General features: G+C 41.3%; 1 protein-coding gene across 5 annotated transcripts in view; it reads right to left on the bottom strand.

Annotated features, from left to right (window-relative positions):
• Nucleotides 1–23,256, bottom strand: part of HMGCR (3-hydroxy-3-methylglutaryl-CoA reductase) — a 53,236-nt gene that overhangs the window by 15,932 nt on the left and 14,048 nt on the right. Inside the window, exon 1 of one of the 5 annotated variants that reach the window (XM_022594793.3) lies at nucleotides 4,760–4,877. The exons of 2 other annotated variants lie outside the window; for them this stretch is intronic. Coding sequence is in view for 1 of the 3 variants with exons in the window: in XM_089909026.1 (XP_089765152.1) it covers nucleotides 4,102–4,153 (52 nt within the window). In the remaining 2 variants the exon portion in view is untranslated. Of the gene's footprint in view, nucleotides 1–4,101; nucleotides 4,348–4,759; nucleotides 4,878–23,256 lie in introns of those variants that run through there. 2 more of the 5 variants (XM_030759709.2, XM_089909026.1) reach the window with 2 other exon arrangements.

Here is a 23,256-nt window from a genome sequence, read left to right as displayed (position 1 = left end):
CTTTTTCTTACCAGTTGTATGAATTCGAGCATTTAAGATCAAACCAAATAATACCTCAGCCCGATTATTATCTGAGGCAGGGAGGAGAGCAATAAAGCACAAAACAAAAGTGAGAAACAACCATTCACATTTATTTTCTGATTACCCTGACACAAAATGCATATAAGCACACTCTTCATTCTCTACATTCTAGTTATGCAAAAGGTAAATACCAAACAATCTACTTGTTCAGTGTCCTCCTGTAAATCATTATCTTAGTTTATAAAGCTCTTCAAGGGCAGGAGTCCATTAGACTTTTCCATTCCATAAAACACATGGCATAATATGTCACTAGCAAAATGTTTAATAAACCTTCCCAATGTTGCTGTCACCAGAGGTCTTTTCCCAAACTTTAACAGCATTTAATAAAAATGCTGGAACAGTACTAGAATAAGAGGATGGCTGGCCAAAGTAGACATCTACAGCATTGAAAAATTCCCAACAGAATATGGGTTATTTTGACCTAATGACTACCATGGCAAAACTTTTCCATGTTTGCCGGCTAAATAATAGTAATAATAATTTTGATATTCTGGTTTAAAAAAAAATCTAGTATAGTTATTAATCTCTAATATAGGAACTTGCAAGCCTTCTTACACTAAAATTAATGCTTATGATAAAGCATATTAACTACCCATAAAAATCAATTAAGATTTAATTTTAAGGCCACTGATTGACAGACTATCAAGAATTCAAATGAATCTCACATTTATGGTAATAATTAAGAAAGTGATTCATTTATTGAAGAAAGAAAATAAAAAGGAACCAAATTAAGGAAAATAAAGCATTAATCTATTTAAAGTGTTAGGGAAAAGAAAATAAGAGATGCTTTTACAAACCAAAGCAATTACTAAGCGTCACCTCTCACTGCATCACTCAATGTTCTCTATTCTCTACATTTCAGCCACACCAGGCCACCAAATAGATACCTGGTTTCCAAACCACAGGTCACAACCCTTCACTGGATCGATGAGATCATGAAATCAAGTTTATGAGTCAGAACAAATATTTTAAAATAAAAGGAAAAAGAGAAAAAAGCTGTGGGTAAGGCATGTGGTATGGGTAGATATTATTTTTTGAAACATTACGTTTCATGAAATTATACATATGAGTGTTTGTACTGGCTTCCGACATAACATGTATTTCTTATTGTGGGTCTCAATTTTAAAAGGCGGGCGGGTCACTGAAATGTATAAATGTGGCATGCATCTGCCTGTGTTTATTCAGGCTTTTTCAACCTTCCTCCCTGAGGCCTATTGCTCATTTCATCCTCCAGCACATTGCATTCATACATAGCAGTTGCTCAACAAATACCTGCTAATTAAAAATAAATTCTTAAGCTACAGTAGCATGCATTTTATTGACACACCTTGAAACAGACCTAAAGATGACTTTTTTAAAGATATGGATATAACTCCCCCACTTCAAGCCCCCCAGTTCTCTGCATTCAGAGAACATATTAAGGGAGGATGGGGTTGGGAAGAGAGGCTATACATTTCCTATACTATCCTGGAAAATGAACAATAACAAACATACTTTCTATTAAATTAGCAGGGACTTGGACTTAAAGTATTGGAGAATATTAATCATATCTTAGATTTGAACTCTACTTCATTTCAACTAAAAGCCTCATAAGAGCCTAGATTTTCATGACAGCCTTCTATCACATAACTTCCTTATATTTAAAAACAAAAATACAAAACCCTATAAACTAGTCTAAAGGATCAACTAGCATCAGTGTTGCAGAAAATGAATTAACTAAAAACACATTTTGAAACTAGGTCAAAGTTTCTAACACTCTCTCCCCCCAAGCCCCCTCAATTTAGAATATTCCCTTAACAAGAAAATGTATTCTTCACTATTAAAAAGTTTATTCGGTTGAATTAAAATCTGAGCTGCTAGCAAGAAGGCACCCCAATTTGATCACAAATAGGTTTAGCATTATTAATCTATAATTATATATTAGGGACATTATGTTTTCCCTCAAAAGCTTCATGGTAGCATTGTCAATACTGGAACATTTCTTTCCTAGGTTTAAAGTCATCTTTGCAACATTCCGGAAAAGATTTACACGTGATCCCGTGACATGATCTCATAAACCATCTCCAAACACAGAGAACCTCACCTATTTGGAAATACAAAATGAGTAACCAAATGTACAAAGGTGTGTCAAAAGTAACTATAATTGCACATTTCCCACTAGCACCCTCTCCATTTCCCTGTGTTTTTGCAAATCATTTAAATGCCATGGAATCCAATCTTCCAACTTCATCAGCAGTTGCAAGTGGCACTAGCAGGCAATAGACAGCTCATGCCAATTCAAAGTACAGTATTTAGGCCATGCTGCAATAAAAATAAATTTTAGTTTAAAAAATCAAGTTAGGCAATGTATGCCTTGCTTATTCAGACTGAAGTATGCTGCAAACATTTCAAAAGAATGGATATTCAAAAGAATGGATAATTTAAATTAAATTGAATCCCCAAACTCTAATTCAATATGCTACAAAAACCACCTACTATGGCCAACTGCAGAAAAAGATGCTTTGGCATCCTACTCTGATTCTTTCCTCCCACTCAGCACTCTTCCTGTGCTACACATTCCAGTATTTGATTATACACTATCTTACATTGTTCTCATATTAATTGCTGTGTACGTTTTGTCTCTTTGAAGGCAAGAACCATGTAGGGGACTTCCCTGGTGGCGCAGTGGTTAAGAATCCGCCTGCCAATGCAGGGGACACAGGTTCGAGCCCTGGTCCAGGAAGATCCCACATGTCACGGAGCAACTAAGCCCGTGCACCAGAACTACTGAATTCAGCCCGTGAGCCACAACTACTGAAGCCCGTGCACCTAGAGCCGATGCTCTGCAACAAGAGAAACCACCGCAATGAGAAGCCCACGTACCACAACGCAGAGCAGCCCTCGCTCAACCGCAAGTAGAGAAAGCCCATGCGTAGCAACAAAGACCCAACGCAGCCAAAAATAAATAAACAAACAAACAAATAAATAAACCATGTCTTGTACTGAGTCATTTTTATTCCAACAGGATCGAGAATTCTGCTGCTCAACCCAGTATCCTATGGAAAAAAAAAATTCTCACACTGGAATCAGGAAACCTGGATTCTACACCCAATTCTATGACATGGTGTGCCTCTGTGTAAGCCACATATCTTTTTATTCACTTATGAAGCTAGAGCTCCAAAGTTCTTTAACAAAGGCAAGTATTAAGTGAACCATATGAAACTGCTATTTTTTGTATGGGAAAAACGGTCAAATGTCAAATATCAGCAATTTCATATGGTCAACCTAAATAGATAGTGATATAGATGTGTTAATCTATCCATGGCCTAGAAACTGGATCATACAAGAATAAAAAGAGCACGTGCACATGCGTGCGCACACACTTCATCTTGAAATGCTTATGCCACACACACAACCGTTTTCACATGTTAATGATGTAATCTTTGCACATTTTTAAGCCTTCATATTACTAACTCCCATTGTCTTTACTGCCAAGTTTATCACAAGTTGGAAAGGCACTGCCACCAAGCAGGCACTCACAATCCAGTCTGTCACACTCTGGGCCTTTCTAGATTACCTCTAAATCAAAAAATGTCTTTCATTGCACGGATAAAAAAATTAATTCACAAGCAAACATAAAAAATACATTCTCTACATTGCGTGACGCTAAAATTTTACACGATTACTTAGTACGGCCTGGAAACAGATGTTTCCCATGACTTTTCAGGACCAAGTCTAAGAAGACATGTCCTCAAAGACCTGAAAAATTTCAAACGACCATTTAAGATGAAGTACATCAACCTCCTCCTACTGCAAAAACTGACTGTTCTATCTGTGAGTCTCCAAGGTACGTTCTTCCTTATCAAAATACCAAAACCAAACATTCCGAAAAACCTACAAGGTTTGGACTAAAGGACATCAGCAATCAGCACCAAGGAGACCACGCCCCCTGACAAAAAAAAAAAAAAAAGAAGAAGAAGAAAGAAGGAGAGGAAGGAGACGGAGAGGAAGAATCGTTGAAGTCTTCGGGCAAGTCTCTACCTTGGGCTCTGCATCCTCTCAATCCGTTTCTCCTGGAAATAACCAGACGCATCTATGCAGATCCACAGTTCTTTCACGGCTCTGGGTAAGTCAGCAGCATTTAAGGTGCTGACGAACAGCAGCGCCAGGGCGTGAGCCCAGTGATAACTGCAAGCCTGGGCGTGAACGCCCACACCTGATAGACCTTCTCGCGTTCCCTCCCCAACCTGCGGGCCTGGCTGCCCCACAGCCCACCAGCATTCCTCGAATTAAGGGGACTCCGAGATCACCCTGCCTGGCACCCTTTCCGCCCCGACGATCGTGACTGCTTGGCCAGCACCGCCGACTTCGGACAGGGCCAGCGAACGCGGCACCGCCCCGCCGGTCCACCGATGGAGACGGGAGCCCAGAAGAGGCCGGCCCGCCGCCCGCCCCTCTGGCCCAGCTTGGCCCGCGGGCTCCCCGGCATAGATGCGGGCCGCCACTCGGCCGGCCGCGCGTCAAGGACGTCTCCTCGCAGTCCCCGCGGGACCGGGGCGCCACCCCGGGCAAAGCCGCCAGCGCAGCTCCCCCCGGGTCGGCAGGAGGTACCGGCTGCCCCTTTCCAGGGCCGCACGGAACTCGAGAACCGCCACCTGCACAACCCTAACCCGCTCCCGCCCACCGCCGCCCTCCTTACCTCCCTATCTCACCAGAGGCCACAGTCCCCGGGAGCTGGCGCTCCACGCGTCTCCAGTCAACGAAGACGCGGAGCGGAAGAAACCTTTGCTTCTACGCACGCTCGGAGCCGGACGAGCCTGTGACCAATAAGGAAGGATCGTCCGATCATCTAGCCAATCATCTGGGGCTTGCTCGGCCTGACGGCGCTACGTCACGAACGGTCGCCTTAACAACCGCCCACAGCTCTCACCCGTGCTGAGAACGGGCACCGCACCATCTCTCACCATGGCTCAGCCAACCAATAGCCAGTCGAATCCCAGCACTAGGGCCTGCCTATTGGTCACAGAGCCGTGGGGGCGCACGCATGGAAGCTGCCTAGGCGAAGACGATAGGGGATCTGGCGGGTGGAGTGTCCCTACAGCCCAGGACCTGAGCTGGGGTCATTGTGGCTGTGAGAGTACAATGGCCAGGAGTAGTAGGGAGCAGAATTGGGGCGTGAAGATAAACGCAGGGTCAGGTCAAGGATAGAATGCACAATTACTTGGTGGAGAGAGGTGGAGGTGGCCCTGAAAACCAGGATGTACAAAAGGGAAGGTGGCAGCAAGGAGCAATCCAAACCTCAAGCTGACCCATTTCCGAAACCCAAACCGACAATTTCCTGTGATTTACCCATTCCTGTAAATAGTGTAAATGGCTCCAGTCATGGGGTTTCTCTCTCCCTCCTCCTCTTCCCCCATCTCCCTCCTTCTCTTCCCCCCTTCTCTCCCTCTCTCCCTACAGCACAAGGCACTAGGCACAGACTGTCGATTCGCTCTGAAATGTGCCTGCTTTTTTGTCGTGTCTGCTTTCCCTCTGACCCCTCCCTGCTGCAGACCTTTATTATCTCTTGCCTGAAATAATGCAATAGCCTCTCCTAACTGGTCTCTCCACGCTTAGGTGCTTCCACCTTCCAATCCTATTATTCCGTTGGCCTACCCCCAAATTACCAAGAGTTGCTCATTGTCTGTTGAATTAAAGAAATTGGCAACCCCAATATGGCCCTACCCCACATTTCTTGTTTATCTCTCACTACTTCCTGTGTCAACCCTACATTTCAGCCAAAAGAGTAACTGACCTTTTTTCAGTCACACTCAGTACCTTTTTGCTCCCTGTTTATGTTCTCTGTTTAATCTGGACATGCCTGCACATTTCAACTGTTGAAATCCTAACTCTCCTTCAAGGACTATTTCATATGTCACCTCGTTTCCTGATGCCCTCAAATACAGTCATCTCTCCCTACTCTGAACACCCATAACATGTCCATATTCTGTGACCTGCGTTATTATTATGTGGAACTTTCTTAAGAACAGGAATTGCAATCCCCTCAACGTTTAAAGACCTATATTTTGCAACGCAGGTCCCTGATACCCACTATACACTCAGGAGGAGTTTTAATAAACTATTATCTTGATAAATTCTCATAATCCTTATGAAATAGATATTTCCATTTACAAGAAAAAATGAGTTTGTTAAACAACTTGCTTTAGATCACATAGATAATAATTTGGAAAACTGAGATTTGAACACATATCTAAAACTTATACTGGTTCTACTATCCTCCACTGCTTCAGTATAGGATCTTTATTCATATCTCTTTACGAAATACTTTTCAAGCACCCATTATGTGCAACGCACCTTGGTTGGCACTGGAGTTATAGCAGCCACATGACAGACATGGAAACTTCCTTTATAAACCTTATACCCCTTCATAAAATTAGATGACTGTTAAATATTTGTTGAATTGATCATAATGGAAGGAAAGAGTTTTCACAGTGAAGAAGACTAAGGGGAACTAACCAAAAACTAAAGTATCCTATTATGAGTCTTATCAAAAGGAAGAAGAAGAAAGAAAAAAAGATCTGTAAGTACTCAGAGCTAGAAACTTTGTCGTACTTTTAATGTCCCCAGAAGTCAAAAGGACCAGCTATCTCAGAATTATAAGTTACAGATTATATAAATGCTTACTAATATAAATTCAAATAAGGATTATGAAGGTGTTTCAACAAAAAGTCTTTAGACCAAGATCTGGAAACTGTATTCCCAAACTCGGCTTAATTAAGAACTCCAGTGAGATTATGAGTTCAAAAGCAAGTAATAAAGAAACTCTAATTGTCTAGTTTTATGTTCTTAAAACAACTTCTATATGATTCCCAATTTATGTCAAAAGGATCTTTATGCACTTAAATAATAATTTGTACTTAATGATAAATCACAAAATTTGACAAGGACACACATAGAAGGGGAAAGTGGGGGCGTGGGGACAAAGGAATCTGTGCTTTCTTCTTTTGTGGGTTTACCCTCACAGCAAAGAGTTTATAAAAGTACAATTTTAAGAGATCTAAATTTAAAGTAGTGAATGGCCCACATTGCCATCTTTATCCACATAGCTCTTAGTATTTACTTATATAAGTATGTTAGCCCTCCATCACTTTTCCTTCTTCTTGTTGTCATAGGCCATGTTTTAGGATGAGGAATTATAACAGGAACAATAATAACAATAGTAGTAAAATTTTACATAGCTCTTTCTATGCACTAGCCACTTTTCTAAGTGCTTTATTTTTATTAACTCCTTTAATTCTCATAACATTCGGAAAGCATTAGTAGAATCTGCATTTTACAAATGATGGAGCTACAGAAACAGAGAAGTTAAGTAATCTGCCTAGGTTTACACAGCTGGAATATGAACTTTGAAGTCCATTTCCTGAGCACATGCTCTGAACTACTCCACTGTGCTATCTTTAGTATCAGCACATATCATGATTGTTGAAGCTTCTGATGATCCATTGTGAAAGACCTTTCATAACATCAACAAAGAGTTTTACTTATTTATTTCCCATTCACAGTTCCCAGCTGTGTTCAAATTTATATCTTCCAGCTTTGGGTAATTTTCTCTCTCTCTTTGTCTTGCACAAATTTTTTTTTTTTTTTAATTTCAGAGATGTCTTTTTTAACTAGTACATTACAACTGATAACTGGTCACTTAGCTTTTGGCAGATGTTGTGATTGATTGTCGCTCCCGCTCAAGGTCAAGAAATATTCACAGAGGAGCTACTCTGTGCTAGGCAAAGGGCTAGGCACTCAAGGTACAGATTCTTATATGTATATATATTTTTTACCTGTGCCGCACGGCATGTGGAATCTTAGTTCCCCAACCAGGGATTGAACCCACGCCCCCTGCAGTGGAAGCGCAGTCTTTTTTTTTTTTTTTTTTTAATATTTATTTATTTATTTGGCTGCGCAGGTCTTAGTTGCGGCATGCAGGATCTTTTAGTTGTGGCGTGTGGGATCTAGCTCCCTGACTAGGGATCGAACCCGGGCCCCCTGCATTGGGAACGGGGAGGCTTAGCCACTGGACCGCCAGGGAAGTCCCTCAAGGTGCAGATTTAAATAAGAAAACATACACAAACGGATCCTTCCAGATAACATGGTAAGGGTTCTGAGTGAGGTATGCCAAGGGTCCACTGAGAAGAGGTAGGGCATGGAGTTGGGGTGCAGGGCGTTTTGAACAAGGGGAGGAAGTGGTTTGAAGGAAGGCTATTGTAGGCACTAGAGTCAAGATTGTGAGCATGAGAATGGAGGTGACAGATACAGGAGCAGAACATTTAATTAGGCAGAAATCTTGAAGTACTGTAGGATATGAGATATTTAAAAGGTGAGGAAGTCATGAGCAGGTTGGCTGATCTCAAGTTTCTACTGGTGGCATCTCATGTGGGCCAAAGTCTTGGCTACTCCTCTTTTAAAATTTTTTTTGCTATTTTACTTCAGTAGCAAAACTTAGAATTCTGCTTCTTTGTTTCTAAAACTTTCTAAACAGAAATCAATAGCTGGAGCCTCTCTTGAAGTTAGGAGCAAAGGTCTCTGCAGGAGAGGGTGCCCACAGTTAAAGATTTCTTCTGTCCACCAAACCTGCTTTCACTGTTTAATAGTGATTTTCTTTACAGTTTCCCCATTCCTCTCTTTAGGCCCTTCCCCAGCTTTGTAGAATCAGTTGGGGAGTGGGTATGAGATATATTGGAATATATATATTTTTTTTCTTTTAAAGGAATTTACACTCCTCAGGAAAAAAGAATGTTCAGACAGCATATCAATAGAAACAGCATATCTATAATGAGGAGTAAACATCTATTCCCGAGATTCTTAGGGATTCTTGGCTAGGGTGACTGGTTCCCAAAAAAAGTCAATGAAAGACCAATAAAAGGGGAAAGAAAAAGAACTCATTTTGACCCAAGTGTGAGCACCACTTTTTCTCCTTCAGTAACAAACCTGGTCCTGGTCTCAGTTGATAAGAGTGGAGTGAGCCATTTACTATAAAATCTGTATCCAGCTCAGTTGTCAAGTCCCCAGTATCTTCTTCCTGTTCACCTTCATTCTTCCAATCCCAACCTCTTCCTTCAGCTTTATATTTGCTCCCAGTTGAGGGAGGAAATTATAATGGTGGGAGAAAAAACAAGGCAAGTGTAAAAGAAAATAAAGAAGGATGGTGGCGCAAGGGGGCTCTCTTCAGCTTCCCTGAGCAACTCCATTGAAAGAAAAGACAAAGAACAATTGCCCAGGCCTGCAAATAGTAGGCCATCTTTTAATATGAAAGTACTGTCGCTCGTACGTAAATATGGCCCAAAAAGTATATAGCACCCTAACTGTATCTGCTACAAATTGCAATGAATTTGGCTACAAGTAACAGAAAGCCTAAACTAGAAGTGGCTTCAACAAGATAAGCGTTTCTTTTTATTCTTGGGTAAAGAAAACTGGAAATAGTTCATCTAGGATTAACATGGAAGTGCAAGATGCTTTCAGGGACCCTCCTGTCTCTCTGCTTCACCATCCTCAGCCTGTGTTTTCCATCCTCAGGGTCACCTTATGGTCCAAGATGGCAACTGGAGCTCCATTTTCATATCTGCATTTCAGTCCTTTTGGAAGGAGCAGAATAAAAACAAGAGGGTGGAAAAAGGGCCCCTCCCAACTGAGTCAGCTCCTTTTCATTGTTTATATCTCAGTGGCCAGAAATAGAAGGCCATACCTAGCAACAAGGGAGCTGGGGAATGTAACCTTTTTTTCGACAACAATGTGCCCAGCTCAAAACTGAAGAAAGGCTCCGACCTCTAAATCTTCCATATTGTCCCCACACTGGGTGAGCATACAGTAAGTACCCAAACCAGCTGCTGATCACTTAACTCAAAAACAGGAAACAATTTTACTATCAAGATTTTAGGGGCATAGCAAAAGATATAAACCTAAGATCAAAGATCTGTTATTTTATAAACATTAGCTTGAAATGTCAATGGAATTCTCATTAACATCTAGACTTGAGTTTCAGCTAAATCCACCGAAAATGTATAATATTACAAATGGTTGAACATAAAAAGGTAATCTGTGAAACTAGCAAAGAGGGCTCTCTTTCTCTTCTCAGAATAAAGGGACTTGGGAATCCCCTGGTGGTCCAGTGGTTAGGATTGCACTTTCACTGCCAAGGGCTCAGGTTCAGTCCCTGGTCAGGGAACTAAGATCCTGCAAACCAAGTGGTACAGCCAAAAGAAAAAAAAAGAAAAAGAATAAAGGGCCTCACTGGTCTTATTCATTGCTTTAACACCTGTAACACTGAATGAATAGTTACCAGCAACTTTCAACCAGCGTGTGGTCTTGATTTCCCTGCTTTTTCCTCTACATCGTTTAATACCTACCATGATCTCCATGCTTTTTTACCACAATGGCTACCTCCTTCTCTGAAATTGCTTAGGCCTGTGACTCCTGCCTCCCTGAGAAGGTTTCCAGTTCTTTCCACATTTGTTTCAGCTGGACTGAACTGAAACTAGTTATTGATGCTTTCAAAGCCCATGTCTTGGGGGCCCCGATGAGCACTGATAAGTCTCCTGACCTTGTCTCATCCCTAAAATCTTACTTTTTCCGTTTGACTTTGCACTTTCCAGGCTTTGAAGAATTTGTGCTTCTTGAATGACAGTATGTTATGAGATGTTCTCGATAAAATCTCCCTAGCTGGATCCAAACATCCCTAAAGCTAATTTTTCCCTTCTCCTGGAGAATGAGTAGAATTAGCAAACTAACCTCTGTTCTCAAGAAAGGTATTGCCTGCTTTGTGACCACCTAGAGGGGTGGAATAGGGAGGGTGAGAGGGAGATGCAAGAGGGAGGCGATATGGGGATATATGTATATGTATAGCTGATTCACTTTGTTATAAAGCAGAAACTAACACACCATTGTAACGCAATTATACTCCAATAAAGATGTTAAAAAAAAAAAAGAAAGAACGGTATTGCCAAGGTCTCTGTGCTTCCTCTAGAAAGATGGGCTGTTTACCTTCCCCAAGGGAGAACATAAAACATCTGCAAAGACTGCTCAATGCCTCTCTGTTCAGAACTCCCGCTTGCTTGTTCTTTTGAAATACGTGTTTAGGAAGAAATTTGACTCATGTACACCAAGGAAAGTTAAGATAATTATAGTTGGGCTAATAATTTTTGCCCTAAAGAAGGTAATGCAAGTAGCCAGAACAGACCCTTGCCCAGTCCTTTATTGAAACAGTTGCTCTAGAAACTCTCCAGGAGCTTGATTACAGGCTGTGGACAAAGCCTTAGGTCTCCTCTACTTTATTCCTCACAAGAGGAGCCATCTTTATTTTGGAATCTAGGACTAGTTGGACACCAAATAATCTCAATTTTGGTAAAGAGCTTAAAGCTCAGATTGTAATATCTGGCCATTGTGTGACACTGCATTTAATAGGGAATAAAGCGAGAGTGAAACTGTTTGGTCTCTGTTTTTAGGTGCCCTTCTCATTCTAGTAAAAAGAAAAAGATAAAAGTATAGTCAGGTACAGAGAAGGAAGGCATTCTGATTTGGGTAGCCCTTAAATATAACATAAGCATTTCTGTCCACTCTCCCCTGCACACATATGATAGACCCACTTCTCTCTGGTACCCTATTCTTTTCAAGCAGGCCTGACTGAGTCTAAAACTTCAACCTGCTTTTTCAGTTGATCCTATTCCTCCTTCACCGAGAGGAGGACTGTCTTGGTTTGCATTCCCCCAAAGGCAAAGACTGGGTCAAAAACCCTAGTGCAGTAACTCATTTGGGGGATGACCCCAGGAGGTCAGAATAAGAATGCAAAGAACAACAGGGAAGAAGGAAAAGGCCAGTATCCAGCTAGCCACCACTGTGGGCAACTGGGGCTCAGTTCTGCTGGGGACCCTCTGTAGAATGGCCCTCTGAAGGATGGCGGAGCGGGGGTGGGGGAGTGGTGGTGAGGTGGGATCACTTGTCCCTCACTCTTTGGTTGAGAATGCCTTCTGGGGCACACTTCCAGCTACATGTACGCAGAGCAGAGATACTGAGGCTTTGGAAAAAGCCTTGAGACAAAGAAGTTGGAAGACTTGATGGTTGACACTTGAAGGTGGAAGTCTTCAGCCTGCCAGGAATTGCTGCTGCTGATGACACATGAGCAGGAGATGTGGCAAGAGGTACCTCGTAGCTGTGAGGGCTGCATCATGGGTTGCCATGCCAGCCTTTTCATTCCTTTTATATTCCTACTGGGCCTCTTTTGACTACAAGCCCTAAGCCATTTCAGAAGCTGGCCCTGTTCCCCCCGAAATTGTTATAATTCCTTCCTAATGCCTGGGCAATAGTATTCCACTCACAAACCACATTCTGAAGGCCTCTTATTTTCTCACTTTGGTTGTCCTCGGCCTCTGAGTAGACCCAGTCCCCGTAACTGGTGGATGTCAACATTTTTAAGCTTGCAAGTACTCTAGTTTACACATGGAAAGTGATCAATATATATTTGTTGATGGCTCTAACAATAGTGAAACTATGACTCTGGTTATAAATACTGTTAAGCAGGGACTTGCCCAGTCAAGTGAAGTCAACAAACATTTCTTGCCCTGAGTATTTCAAAGAAAGGACAAGAGGGCTGATGGCTGGTTAAGCAGGAATTCATGAAGCTTCTACATACAGGTGGAGTTACTATGATTCCAATATGTAAACTCTTATCTTTGTTGGACAGAGGAAGCATATTATTTGTGGGAGTTATTTTCTAAAATCAGTGTAAAAATCAGAACTCCAGCAGAATCCCAAAGCCTTTTAATTTTTTTAAAACCATGCGAGGAGGGAAAATGTCCCAGTCAAAAGTATCCTTGAATTCTACTTATATTTCTTAAAATATAGGGTGCATATTACAGATTTGACAGAAATTCTTCTGCACACTAGATTTGACACCACCTGACTACTGAAAGAGTCTATCAGAGATAGGTAAGCGTTTGAATCTTTCTGCCTGTAAGATTTAACTATGAAGTCCTAATACGCATGAGAACTAGCTAGTGAATGGTAATATATCCCTGCTTGCCTACCGAGTTGCTCTAATCTGTGTCAGTGTTAACCCTTCTACTTGCTGTTAGATTTGAGATGTACTTCTTTTTATGAGAATTAGCCCATTATTTGTGATATATTTTGCAAATGTTTTCTTCCAGTTTGTCTGACCTTGCTTATAGTGATTTTTGCCATGCAAAAGTTTTGGGTTTTGTTTTTGTTTTTTTAAATGTAGTCTTTTATTATATCTGGATTTTGAATTATAATTCAAAAGCCTTTCCCTACACCCAGATTATAAAGGAATCCATCTGTGTTTTCTTTTAGTACTTGTTGGGTTTTGTTCTTTACATTAAGATCTCTGATTCCTTTGGAGTCTATTTTTGTATGTGGTGTGAGGTGTAGATCCAATTTTGTCTTTTGCCAAGTGGCTGTATTCCGGTTTTCTTATACAGAGAACACTGTATTCTCTGCAGCCACATCTATAACTCCCTCTTAGGGTGAGTCACTTCTGCCTGTATTGAATCATCTTAGTTTTTTTGTTTGGTTCCAACAAAACAAACAAGGATACTACTTTCTGAAACTGCTTACAGATTCTGGGGTGTACCTTATCTGGAGCCCTAGTGCTTCATGAAAAGAATATTGTATTTAAAAAACACTTTTCTGATGGTCCAGCCCTGCTCAAGGATTGTGGATATTTTAAATAAGGTGGATGATATGGTTCCCATGATTAAGGAGTATATGTAGAGTGATTAGAAAACAAATGAAGACTGCATAGAACTAATGAACTTTACATTTTGGCTTACTGTCTCAATACCAGGAAGTACTTTCCCTGCACTAGTGTAATTCATTTTTTTAAAAATTGAGATGTAGTTGATTTACAATGTTCTATTAGTTTCAACATGGTGATTCACAATCTTTAAAGATTATACTTCATTTATAGTTATTATAAAATATTGGGTATATTCCCTGTGATGTACAATATATCCTTGTAGCTTTTTTTTTTTTTTTGCGGTACACGGTCCTCTCACTGTTGTGGCCTCTCCTGTCGCGGAGCACAGGCTCCGGACACGCAGGCTCAGCGGCCATGGCTCACGGGCCCAGCCACTCCGCAGCATGTGGGATCCTCCCGGAACGGTGCACGAACCCACGTCCCCTGCATCGGCAGGCGGACTCTCAACCACTGCGCAACCAGGAAAGCCCTAGCTTATTTATTTTTTACATAGTAGGTTGTATCTCTTAATCTCCTACCCCTATTTGTCCCTCCCCCCTTTCCTCTCCCCAATGGTAACAACTAGTTTGTTTTCTGTATCTGTGAGTCTGTTTCTTTTTTGTTATATTCATTAGTTTTATTTTTTAGACTCCACATGTAAGTGATAACATATAGCATTTGTCTTTCTCTGACCTATTTCACTAAGCATGATACCTCCAAGTCCATCCATGTTGTTGCAAGTGGCAAAGTTCTTTTTATGGCTGAGTAGTACTCCATTTTGTGTGTGTGTGTGTGTGTGTATCACATTTTCTTTATCCATTCATCTGTTGATGGACACTTAGGTTGCTTCCATCTCTTAGCTATTGTAAATAATGCTGCTATGAACTTTGGGGTGCATGTATCTTTTCAAATTAGTGTTTCTGTTTTCTTCGGATATATATAGGGTAATTAGTCTTTACGAATGAGTTGCTTTTGAATTATTCTTTTCAGCTGCAGATAATTGAGAACCTAACTCACAGAGGTTTAAACATTTTTCCTCCTCTCACATCAAGAAATCTGGAGGTAGGTGGTTACTAGCATTGGTCCAGTAGCACAATAGTGTCAGGAATAGCACCTCTACAATTCTGTTGGCGTTTGACACATGGTCCCAAGAGGGCTGCTGAAGCTCCAGGTGCTACATCTGGGTTCTGAATAGTAGTAGAATGCGCCATCCCCAAATACACCACTTTGGCACAAGGATAATTTTGAACTAGAGGCACTTGAAAAATAGAAGATTCAGGAAAGGCACTGTGACCTCCTTTTTTATTCCTGAAAGCACTTTTTCTTTCATGTGGAAGATGCCCTCTCTACACCAGGAAGGAAAGAATATTCTTATCACCAGAGATCAGGAGTCGAGGCTAAGGGAAACCTGTACAAACAGATTTGTTAAATCAACACTTATCTTCCTTTAGCCTCCCCATATATTTTAGTTACTTTTCCACAATTAGTACTCTTTGTTCAACCTGGTATATAAGCACTTAGGTGTAACTGCTTTTTGGGTCTTCATTTTTCTGTGAAGTCTCTCATGTAGATGTAAAAAATGAAATTTGTACACTTTTCTCTTGTTAACCTGTCTTATGTCAACTTAATTCTCAGGCCCAGCCAGAGACTCTAAGAGGGTTGAGGAAAAGTTTTGCTTCCCCCATAGTTCAAAGGAGAAATAAGGTGAAAGGGCATACTGCAACTGTCTCTTTTATCAGAAAAAAAAATTCTCCAAAGTTCTTCAGAAGACTTCTACTTATGTTTCTTTGGCCAGAACTATCACATGGCCACCCTTAAATGCAAGAGAAGCAGGGAAATAAAATATTTAAGTTTTGTAATCTCTTTTGGGGGAAACAGCAAGGGAGAGGGGACTGGGAATGGCTACTTAACCAACCAATGGATCGACCACATTGAAATATCTCATTTCTGCTTGCTGAAAACAATGTCTGGTATGATGCAGGTATGAAAATGCAGTACCAGATCTTATGCAATCTAAGTAAAATTTAAACAAGCAGAAGGTAGGAATCTCAACAGCATGAGATGAGAGATCTGCTTAAAGCTCTGCTATTGATGGCATGCATCTCCCGACTCCTAGTCTCTATGCCTCACAATTCAGATTCAGATGGAAGAGGTTGGTTGGACCAGGTTGAATTGGCTGCCCACTCTTATTGAGGTCACAGGCAGGGGGCAAGTCATGGAGAGAAAGCCTGACCACTGAGGGATTATCCCTGGAGATGCTGGGGGCAAAGGGACAGCATATTTTAGTATATGTAAGTATAAATAATGTAAAACTAAACAACTTAGTATGTTGGTATGTGATAATTGGTGCTATGTTGTCAGATCCAGAAACCCAAAGAAGACAACTGCCCTTTAAGTAAGGGTAATTATGCCTGTTCTTAAGTAGAAATGTCTTGATTTCCAGTTTCAGAAATTTAGCAGGCAAGTTTGTTAGTTTTTGTTTTGTTTGGGATACTATGATATAATCAAAATAAATAACTATTTGGTCTTTGTCCCTGGTTCCTGGCACACAGCTACTAAAACCTTTAGAATCTGCAGAGTGATGAAAGTGTCATTTGTATGCTAATTAGACAACTAGTGGCTGGGGTCCCTAGATAGTGTCAGGATGAGGGCTGGTCACCACAAAGACCAAGGCATGATTAGAGGGTTGGAATTTTCACCTCAACTCCCCCTCCCCCAATGCCCTGTGTCTTCAATTTCTTTTTGAATAATCCACCTGTCTTATTTGTGTTTATACACCTGCCTTTCCTCAAACAACACAATAGAGCACAATCTTGATCTCAACTGATCTGGTCTCTCAGAGCCCTTTCACTTCAAAAGGTCTTGATCTGGTGGTGCTGAGCTTGTAAGGGCACAGACTTGGACCTGGACCTGGGAGCAAACCTAATCCCCTCGTCCTGACCTCTCCTCCCCGACTTACTATCTCTATGATTGGGACAAGTTGTTTGACTTCTCTGAGGCCCTTTCCTCACCTGTAGTATCCAATGATTTATCTCACAGGGTTGTTGTAAACTTGAATGTATGCATAATACCTGGTATGTCATCACTCAACAAATGGTGATGGCTGTAACTGTCTTAGAATATTCCCAAAAGATTTCTTCTGGACTTTCTACAATCCAGCCATTTGACAGCTTTCAGACAAACTATATTTCCACTCTTTGCTTTAACCTGTTCAGAATATTCCATGCAGTGGTAGCCCCAGTCTGGGAGCATAAACCATATTTATCCTCCAAGTTTAAACAAGTCCTAGTGCAGTGGAGCAGAGGGCCTTGAGAACTGCAGAAATTCTTAGGAAAAAACTCATCCTCAACCTAAGGAGCAAGGGCACCAAAGCTTGGTCTGAAAGGATTAGGCCTCTTCGGAAAGGGCAATTCTGAAGTCACCAGGATATGCACTGACCTTACCTTTTCCAAGGACTTAAGGATGAGCAAAGCAGGAAAAAAAAAATCTGTGCCACTTTAACCTCAGTGCCGTTCTGGAATGTATGCAATTTAAGTAGGGTGAAGTGTTGAGGACAGAGGATATGCCAGTTGTGGTTGGGAGATCTGTGTAGTCAACACCAGGAGCCTCAGAAGGCATCAGAAACCTGGAGTGGAACCACCCAGTGGCAGGCGATGGCAAAGAATGGCCTAGGATCCTTCCACCAATGGCACAGGCAAATAAAGAGACCAGCGAGGCACCCAGGATGACCTCCTGTACTATTTGAAAGGGATTTGAGTTAATGGAGGAAGTCATTCACCCAATTTGCCAGGGCCAGCTGAGTGGAGGACTCCTATTTGAAATTATTTTAGCCCTGCTCCTAGCTGGTGTGACTTGGAAAAAGTGGGTTTGTTTCATCATCAGCTGGCACAAGATAAAAGAACAAATAAAAATTACTCTATCATAGAAATTCCTTTATCATGAAACATATTTGACCTGCAAACTTCACACAAACTGTACAAATGAATGGTGCAAGGGCAGCTTGGACACCTGGCTTCACTTTGACCTGAGTAAATGTTGAAATTTTAAAAAATTTATTGCTTATTCTCCTCAGCAGCTTTTCCATGTTTAGGCTAGTTTCCTAAAAAACTCTATGGGACGCTTACTGATAATACACATTGTTGAGCCCTTCCTCTGGGTGATTAGGCCTTATTAGTCAACAGGTGAGAGCTAACTGTACATTTTTAAGTGCTTTGCTAAAAAACTAAGATGTGTGCTATAAGTGAGGCGGGTCATGAAAGCTGCACTGATACAAGGCACCAGGAACCCAATGAAAGGACTCAAGGAAAATACCATTCCCCACCTTCACCCTCTGCTCAAAGACTCAACACATTCGGTCATGTGTTGTGTACACATGGGAAGAGGGGGAAGGGAAGTTTTTATCTCTTTTTGTCCCAGGGTGGGATTGTTCACTGTTCTCTACATCTTTTCTTATCCAACATATCAAAAAGCTACTTGGCATTTCTGCATTGGTTCCTTTAACCTCTATTTATTCCAGATTTGGGGCTCTTGGTTGTCACAGAAGTCCTACCTAAAGAGGCCAAATTGAACATATATGTTATGGTGTCTACAAGTACTATAGATCTAAGCCAGAACAAATAGAAACTGAATTGCCGGGGCTTCCCTGGTGGCGCAGTGGTTGAGAGTCTGCCTGCCAATGCAGGGGACACGGGTTCCAGCCCTGGTCTGGGAGGATCCCACATGCCGCGGAGCAACTGGGCCCGTGAGCCACAACTACTGAGCCTGCGCGTCTGGAGCCTGTGCTCCACAACGAGAGGCCACAACAGCGAGAGGCCCGCGCACCGCAATGAAGAGTGGCCCCCGCTCGCCGCAACTGGAGAAAGCCCTCACACAGAAACGAAGACCCAACACAGCCAAAAATAATAAATGAATAAATAAATAAATTTAAGAAAAAAACTGAATTGCCATTGCCATTTGGATTTATTGCTCGAAACAAAAAAGCTCCTGATGTGTTTGGCTTGACCACGATCCATTTTATTTTATTAAAAAAATTTTTTTGTAGCTTTATTGGAGTATAATTGCTTTACAATGTTGTGTTAGTTTCTGCTGTACAACAAAGTGAATCAGCTATATGTATACATATATCCCCATATCCCCTCCCTCTTGCGTCTCCCTCCTACCCTCTCTATCCCACCCCTCTAGGTGGTCAACAAAGCACCGAGCTGATCTCCCTGTGCTATGTGGCTGCTTCCCACTAGCTATCTATTTTACATTTAGTGTATATATGTCCATGCCACTCTCTCCCTTCATCCCAGTTTCCCCTTTCCCCCGCTCTGACCTCAAGTCCTTTCTCTACATCTGCGTCTTTATTCCTGCCCTGCCACTAGGTTCATCAATACCGTTTTTTTAGATTCCATATATGACCATGATCCATTTTAAACCTACGTACCCCACATTAGGTTTAGGAGGCCAGAAAATAGTCCCCTTACCATTCTTCCTATCTGCCCAGTCACCTCCCACAGAAACATCCTTGTCCTGCAACTTATGGTGCCTGCTTCTCAGGTGGGTAGAGATGCAGGCCTATCTGGGTCATGCCTAAGTTCACAGGACTGAGACCTTCTCCAACTTTAGTGCACCCAAGAATATGGTGGGGGAGAGTTGTTTAATATGCAGATTCCTGAGCCTCACTTCCGGATGTTGATTTCACAGGTCTAGGAAGGGGCCTGGGTAATTTGCGTTTTCAAAAAAGTAGCCCAGGTGATTTTAGTGCACAGGATTGATGGATCTCACTTAGAGGAATACGGGCCTAAATGTCTATAGGTAGATAAGCAAAAAGACCACATAAGAGCTTTAGGAATGTAATTCAAAAGGCAGAGTAGGAAAGACTCGAGTTAAAACTTGGGATAGCTATTGCAATATGGTTTTCAAACTACATGCATGTAAAAAATGGAAATACACTTTCTAAAAAGTCTATTCTTGTATTATGAGGTGCACACCGTGTCTCTACTCTCTTCTATCCTATTTTCAGCAGTTGTCTTGAAAGGCAGCTTTGCCTGGTTGTCTTTACAAGTTCACGCAGCCCAGGCTGCTTGAACCCTTTTCAGACTTTAACAAGGACCCCTGTACTCACCCTACTGCACTGGACAACACCCTTGTCAATCTCAACAGCTGTTCTGAAGTGGGCACACCATGCTTTCCAGGGACCATCTGTCGGCTCTTCGGGGCTTCCCTGTTCTCAGGTCTGTCAGACACGCCCCTGTTCCTCTCTGCTTCCTCCTGCATAGCCCCAGGTACACACAGCTCTTGGGACCATGGATGTTTATCTCCACCCATTTGTATTTTCAGATCCATGGAGAGACCTTGGCAAATAGTCATGTTGTAAATGTCCACGAGTTTTTGGTTTTGCCACTTAGTTTTTATGTGGGAATTTGAAAAGATTAAAAACCTGTGCTACTGTCACCACCACTTTCACCTTGACTTTCTTTATAACATTACACAATCTGTGTATCTTTAAGCAGTATATTTTGGATAGTTTTTCTCTTCCTTTGAAAATTATATAAATTGGTATGTTCTGCCATACCTTCCTTTTTTGGCCAAATTTTATGTTTTTGAGTCATTCGTGTTGATACTTATAACTGTATTCATTCATTTTTGCTGCTGTATTTACATTATATGACTATATATCACAATTTATTAATCCATTCTGTTAATATTATTTTTCAGATTTTGATAATCATAAATAAGGCTTTGATGAATATTCTATACTTGCCTTTTTAAAATTTATTTATTTATTTACTTTTTGGCTGCATTAGGTTTTCATTGCTGCGCGGGCTTTCTTTAGTTGCGGCGAGCGGGAGATACCTTCATTGCAGTGAGCGTGAGGGCTTCTCATTGCAGTGGCTTCTCTTGTTGTGGCGCGTGGGCTCTAGGCATGTGGGCTTCAGTAGTTGTGGCACACAGGCTCAGTAGCTGTGGCTCGCAGGCTCTAGAGCGCAGGCTCCGAAGTTGTGGCGCACGGGCTTAGGTGCTCCGCGGCATGTGGGATCTTCCTGGACCAGGGCTCAAACCTGTGTCCCCTGCATTGGCAGGTGGATTCTTAACCACTACGCCACCAGGCAAGTTCTATACTTGTAATGCACATGTGTAAGATCTTCCAAGGAAGTGTGCCTAGGTAGATATGAAATGGTATTACTTTTAATTTCAATTTGCATTTTCCTGCTTACAAAAGAAGTTGAGCATCTTTTCATGTTTACCCACCAACCAAGTCTCCTCTTATATGAAATGCCTGTTTGTGACCTTTGCACATTTTTCTTTGGATTGTTTGAATTTTCTTCTTATTGATTTAGAAGAGCTTTTTATATACTCTGGATGTTAATAATTTCCTGGCTATGTTCTACAAATAATTTTTTCCTGGTTTGTGCATTTCTGTTTTTGGGCTCTCCTTGTCTTTTCCAAGAATATAATTCTTAATTTCTATACTATATACTTTATCAACCTTTTTAAAATGAATTTTGCTTTTTGTGTTTTGTTTATGAAATCCTTCCTTACCTTGAGATTATAAAGATATATTTTCTTCTAAATGTTTAAAAATTTGGCTTCTTCATTGACCCATATGGAATTCATTTTTGTGTATAGTTTGAGGTATGGATCCAAATTTAATATTTTGTACACGAAGAACTGTTCCAATACCATTTCTTAAATATGTCCCCCTGGGCTTCCCTGGTGGCGCAGTGTTTGAGAGTCCGCCTGCCGATGCAGGGGACGCGGGTTCGTGCCCCAGTCCGGGAAGATCCCACACGCCGTGGAGCGGCTAGGCCCATGAGCCATGGCCGCTGAGCCTGCGCGTCCGGAGTCTGTGCTCCGCAATGGGAGAGGCCACAACAGTGAGAGGCCCACGTACGGCAAAAAAAAAAAAAAAAGTCCCCCTTTCCCTATTGATCTTCATTGCCAAGCATTTCATACATGCATGGATCTAGTTATGTAGTTATACTCTTTCACTGAGCTATTTGTCTATATCTGCTCCAGTATATATAATATTATAATTCATAGTTTTAAAATACATTTTGATATCTGATAGGACAAGTCTTCCCTTTCCCCAATCTCATATTTTTTGCCTCCCCCATCATACTGCCTCAATAATTCCTCAATAATGTCTCTATTTATTTCCCTCTCCAACAAGCCAGATTAGAGAAATGGTGCCAGATTGCAGAATGAGGTTTCCTAACTCGTGTGGAGCTCAGCCCAGCCCCACATGTTGACAGCCATAAGCAGGTATTTGTTTCTTAGGTGTGCATAGGAATGCTACCACTAGTATCTAAGCTTTATGGATTTTTTCTATAAGTAATAGCATTTTCATAAATAATTGATGATTATGGGGAAATGTCTATGAAAATTACAGGGACCAAATTATTCTCTAATTTTCAACTAGAGAAGTTAAGGCAGAGAGAGATTAGAGAAAGTTTCTACGGTAACTTTTTTTCCTCACTCATCAGCTACCACCCATCACCTACCTAGGTCCTGAACTTCTAGTGAAAGTGAGATGGGAAAGGTAATGCATCAAGTCAAAGGGAAACATGGCAAAGATCTTTGGGGGACTGGGTACTCGCACTCATCAGCTACCACCCATCACCTACCTAGGTCCTGAACTTCTAGTGAAAGTGAGATGGGAAAGGTAATGCATCAAGTCAAAGGGAAACATGGCAAAGATCTTTGGGGGACTGGGTACCTCGAACAGCCTTGAGGGGTTAAGAAACACCTACCTTTTGGTTAAGAGAACAATGACTGGACTGCAGTTATCTTAGGATAAATCTGGATTCTGTAAACTTACCACTTCCCATGATTTTGCTTTAGTTTTCTCTTCTTCCTTGGCTTCCTTTCTACCCCTTCCCTCCTGTTGTCTCTTCTCTCTTACTCTCTGCTTATACTCCTGGACACTTCTGTTCCTTTCAGATGCCATTCTACACAAGTTCTTCCTTTTTGCTTTTGGAGGTTTTTACACTGCTCTGGTACTCTTGCTTAGGGACCTCTCATATGGTTCTTCATGATAATGCCCATTATATAATGTAGTAACAAATGCTGTTTAAGTTCACAGCAGGCTAGATGAGGAAATGTCAGCTATGTTTTATCTTAAGTGTTTACATACACACCAATGTATGTAAAGTTATTTAATCACAGGAGAGATTCTATTTGTCTTGAGGATTTAAGGCTTTTTTTTTTTTTTTTTTTTCTAAGTCACATTTGCTATCAAAACTGCTGCTCTGTCTTGTCCTGTCTTTAAATACCCACTAGATGTTGCTACAGGGCTGTGGGAAAAAGTCTTCAGTTTCATCCAAAGCTTCTCAATTACTGAACTAGAAACTTGCAGCCATCAGAAACAGGAAGGATATAAGCTTAAACACAGAAACAGGAAGCATATCTTCAAAAGATAGGAAGGAAGTAAAACTGACTAAGGACTGAATATTTAAAATACAATGTTGGTG

The sequence above is a fragment of the Delphinapterus leucas genome, chromosome 3 (genome assembly GCF_059928025.1).
Source record: "Delphinapterus leucas isolate spDelLeu-1000000601 "Yukka" chromosome 3, BTC_Dleu_Yukka2, whole genome shotgun sequence".
NCBI lineage: Eukaryota > Metazoa > Chordata > Mammalia > Artiodactyla > Monodontidae > Delphinapterus > Delphinapterus leucas.
Note: the sequence above shows the minus strand (reverse complement) of the source record. Positions and strands in the feature narration are given on the sequence as shown.